At 36.1% G+C, this 4,252-nt stretch overlaps 1 protein-coding gene across 2 annotated transcripts; it reads left to right on the top strand.

Annotated features, from left to right (window-relative positions):
• The first annotated feature begins 6 nt into the window (after window positions 1–6).
• Window positions 7–2,676, top strand: LOC102584074 (uncharacterized). Of its 2 annotated transcripts, XM_015309240.1 has the most exons (3): window positions 7–983; window positions 2,318–2,378; window positions 2,487–2,676. In XM_015309240.1, the coding sequence occupies exons 1-2, from the start codon at window positions 69–71 to the stop codon at window positions 2,369–2,371; spliced, it is 969 nt and encodes a 322-aa protein (XP_015164726.1). In that variant the 5' UTR covers window positions 7–68; the 3' UTR covers window positions 2,372–2,378; window positions 2,487–2,676. The 2 variants fall into 2 exon arrangements, with proteins under 2 accessions (XP_015164726.1, XP_006348485.2); XM_006348423.2 differs by lacking the exon at window positions 2,318–2,378 and having other exon boundaries at window positions 2,487–2,657.
• Window positions 2,677–4,252: the final 1,576 nt, after the last annotated feature.

Consider the following 4,252-nt stretch of genomic DNA (forward strand, 5'->3'; position numbering starts at 1 on the left):
TCCAACCCCAAAATCCTCCATTTTTTCATCTCAAACAACCAGAAAATCACCATGTGAGAGAACTCACCATGCAAGAAACTCTCCATTTTTCTTCTTCTTCTTCTTTTTCACTTCCTAAATCCTCCATTTCTCCTCCCAAATCCTTCAAATCTTCCACAATTTCATACCCTCAACACCCAAAACCACCCACCCCCATATCCACCTCCACCTCTTTCCCTACCCCACCCCCACCCCAAAACTTCCACCTTCAAGAAAAGCTTCTTTTTTTGGATTCACTTGGTGTAGACTCTTTACATTGCCTTTCTTCACAACCCCTTATTGTCTCTTCCTCTTTATCTGACCTCAAATCGGTTATTGACTTCCTTTACTCTGTTAATCTCAGTATTCTTGATGTTCGGAGAGTTTTACACATGTGCCCAGAGATTTTAACCGCCGGAATTTCAACCACCCTCCGACCCGCCGTCACTTTTTTACTCCGGGAAGCTCTTGTCACCGGAGAAAAACTTCCGGGTATTCTCCGTCGACGACCCCGGCTACTCACAAAGTGTGTAGAAAAGAATCTCCGACCGACCCTTTACTTCTTACAGAGTACTATTGGTATTGAAGATGTTTCGAAATGTGCGACTTTGCTTTCTTGTTCAGTGGAGACTAAGTTTATACCTCGATTGGATTACTTACAGAGAATTGGGTTTTCGAGGAGAGATGCGAAGGTGATGTTTAGGAGGTTTCCTTCATTGTTTTGTTACAGTATAGAGGAGAATTTGGAGCCAAAATTCGATTACTTTGTGGTGGAAATGGGGAGGGAGTTGAAGGAATTGATTGTGTTTCCTCAGTATTTCTCGTTTAGTTTAGAGAATAGGATAAAGCCAAGGCACAAGATGTGTGTTGAGAAAGGTGTGTGCTTGTCATTGCCTGTGATGTTGAAGTCCCACGAATCACGATTTCGTGATAGGCTGGAAGTTTGTTGTAGCTCGTCTATGCCGGTGAGACAATCTCCCTTTTGGTGTACAAATTTTGATCATATAATGTAACATAGATTGAACTTGAACCAAATTGCCCCATTTTGTTTATAAAAATATATTTTGATGATCATTACTTGTTTCCTGATGCTATAGAATCTTGTTAATTTTGTATGAGCAGCATGGTTAGTGAGGATTCGTAGCTGATCTCAACTTGCTTGGGATCAAAACGTAGTTGTTATCTGCTAGTTTGTATGCATTTAAGTTGCGGTAGCTAATGTGGCTTGCTTGAATATGTGGTAAGTAAAGTATTGATTGATAAGGTCGTTCCTACTAGGAGTCGAACACAGGTTGCTGAATCCGGAGTCCAGAATGCTAATCACTATACCATAGAATCAAGTTAATTGACTATGTGGTAAGTAAAAAGGGGGAGAGTTTTTGTATGGCTGATGGTGTTCCAGTTTGATTAAATTTGCTTTTTTGTTATGTTTCTGCTTGCTAATATGCAGCAGCGTGTGAACTGCATTATATGTCTGCGAGTATCCATTTGGATATTTGATGCCACTGTACATGCAGAAACTAGTAACACAATAAGCACAGAATTGAGATGCATGACATTCCTTGATAAATTTTGGAGTAATTGCTGATAATGCGAGTAAGGATGTTAACGGTGCTAGGACAATCTGTTGTTTTCAGTTTTGTATGATTTAAAGCATTTCTTTTTTATTGCTCTCCTATCCAATCCGTCTCTTTTCTTACGAGAATGATGAAGTGGATATCTTACTTACTCTTCCATGTAATGGAACGGAGCAATTTATCATTTGCCATATCCAACATTTCTCTGAGTAAATCCTATTGCTATTAGGAAGAAAGTTGCATTGATATTTGTCATTGGAGAAAAACTTTCTTCTCTAGTCTTGGCCTTTTACATCTGTGAGAAGCAGGCAGATTCAGTTATCGAGTGTATGATATCCATAACAAAACTATGAGGTTATGTTGATGACGAACAAGTTGATAGATATTATTGGATACTTAGTGAACAAATCGTATTGATTTCTATCGTTCCCTGCCTTCTTGACCTACTAATATTGCATGGTCATAGGAAACTTGAATCGATGATCGCTCAGCTCCAAAATCAAGTAAATATTTGTAGCACCTAGAGGCTAGAACTTTGCTGCATCGATTGTTTATCATACCATCCTTGTTTCATATAGTCGATGTAAGTTGTGATATGATCATATGATTTGGAGAGTACTAGTACCTGATGTTCAGTGTGCCTTGACATATATTTTGCCTAGGAACTTTGTTTAATAAGAATCGTCTTATGATATTCATAATGTGATTAATGTTGGTTTTAGTTGAAGATTTTCCGAGGGTCCTTCAGAAACAGCCTCTCTACCTCCACGAGGTAATGGTAAGGTCTGCGTACATTCTACCCTCCTCAGGCCTCACTTGTGGGGATTTCATAGGGTATAGTTAAAGGTTTTCTCAGTACTGTCATTATAATTCTCTCTGGTTTCTTTGTAGCAATAACGTTATCGTCTTTGATTGGCGAGTACTTTAAAGGTGGTCCGGAATGAGTGAGAATATAATGGACATTTCTGTTTTTTACTAAAGCAAATATGCTATAAGGACTTGTTGAGTAGTGTTGATTTTAGAGGACAATAAACTTATTCATGGTTGTGATCTGAAAGTGTTTAGAAGCAAAATAGAATGTTTATTGCATCTCCGGATCCTGCGTGAATGCAGGATGCTTCGTGCTGCCTTTTTTTCTATGTTAGTCCTATGAAATATATTTATCAAGTAGTAGTGATCCACTTTTTGGGTAATCAATCTCTTCCGCATCTCACAGGTTTAAAAGATAGCTATATGTTTATTTGATGGATACTGTCTGTGTTGTGCTTTTTTCCCTGTCTATACTCTCGGACTATGTTGCTTGGACTCTTCAAAAGATACTATTTTGTGTGTGTCGCGTAAACAATTTTAGCCTCCTATAAAATTGTAATGAACTCGAAATTATCTATGCGATTTCAAGATGCAATGAATCTTAAGAGCTATTATAACTTATATTTTCAAAACAATAACAATATATTCAGTGTGATCTCAAAAATGCAGTATACTGTGTATGGGAGATAAAATATATGCAAATTTTACTCTCCCACCTCGTGTAAGGTAGATACGCTCCGATAGACCCTCACCTAAAGAAAAACGTTTTTAAAAATAAGTTTGAAATCTACAAGCAGGAAAATATCGAGGAAAAAAAGTATCCGAAACAAAAAATAGTAAGATAATCGAAAATGTAATATCAATTAATAGTACCAGAAGATGGTGTAGAAAAGTTGTTCCTACTAGTATACGGGTGGGCATAAATATTGAAAAATAATTTTTTTGGATTGAATCAAATTGATTCGATTTTTCAGTTAGATGTCGGTGTTTCTTTCTCAAAACTTCGCCTATTTATTTTGGTGTAAGGGACCAAGAACTTCAATGCACCAAAGAACCGAAGATTTATTATATATATATATATATTGGCATTTCATTAACCAAAAAATAAAAATAAACTAACAATTAAATCATTCATTAACAAATCAAAGTAGCAATAGATTTACAATTTAAATAGTTAACTTCAAATATTAATTCCCAAGAGGAATCCAAACATATTTTTGATGATGTACATCATGTAAAGAAATCCTTCTCCATTTTTGTCTTCCTCAAGTAATAGTTGGAGGCACAATGTTTTTGAAAAAAAAAAACAATTTTTTAAACACAATAAGTGTTTCATGGGTGAGATATATCACCACTTAACATGGTTTACATTTTTTAAAGTGTTTTATACTGTTTATTCATGCTCACCGAAAAAGTCGTTTTAAAAACACCAAATCAAATTAGATTGGTTCGATATTCGGTGCATACTTTTTCACATCAAAGAATTGAACCAAAATTTGATAAAACCAGACCGAATACCCACCCCTATCTACTAGAATCATGTTCTCCAATGTAAAAGAGAAAACTCGTTTGGACCAATTAATTTTCTACCCTAATTCTCGACCTCTGTCATTTTATTGCCCAAAAAAAATGAATAAAAAATAAAAATAAAATAGTAATTTTTTACCCATAAAGGGGTCAAATTGCAAATAATAAGTATCCATATGGACCAAAATGAACAAAAACAAAATAAAACATTTTCTCTTCCCTCCACATCTATACAAAAACCAAAATTCCCTCCCTTCCCTCGTTTTCTCCTTTGCCTTTCACAGAGAAACCCTTTCCCCCTACCCCCCACCCCCCTACCC

Source organism: Solanum tuberosum, unplaced genomic scaffold (assembly GCF_000226075.1).
Source record: "Solanum tuberosum cultivar DM 1-3 516 R44 unplaced genomic scaffold, SolTub_3.0 scf00098, whole genome shotgun sequence".
In the NCBI taxonomy this organism is placed as follows: Eukaryota; Viridiplantae; Streptophyta; class Magnoliopsida; order Solanales; family Solanaceae; genus Solanum; species Solanum tuberosum.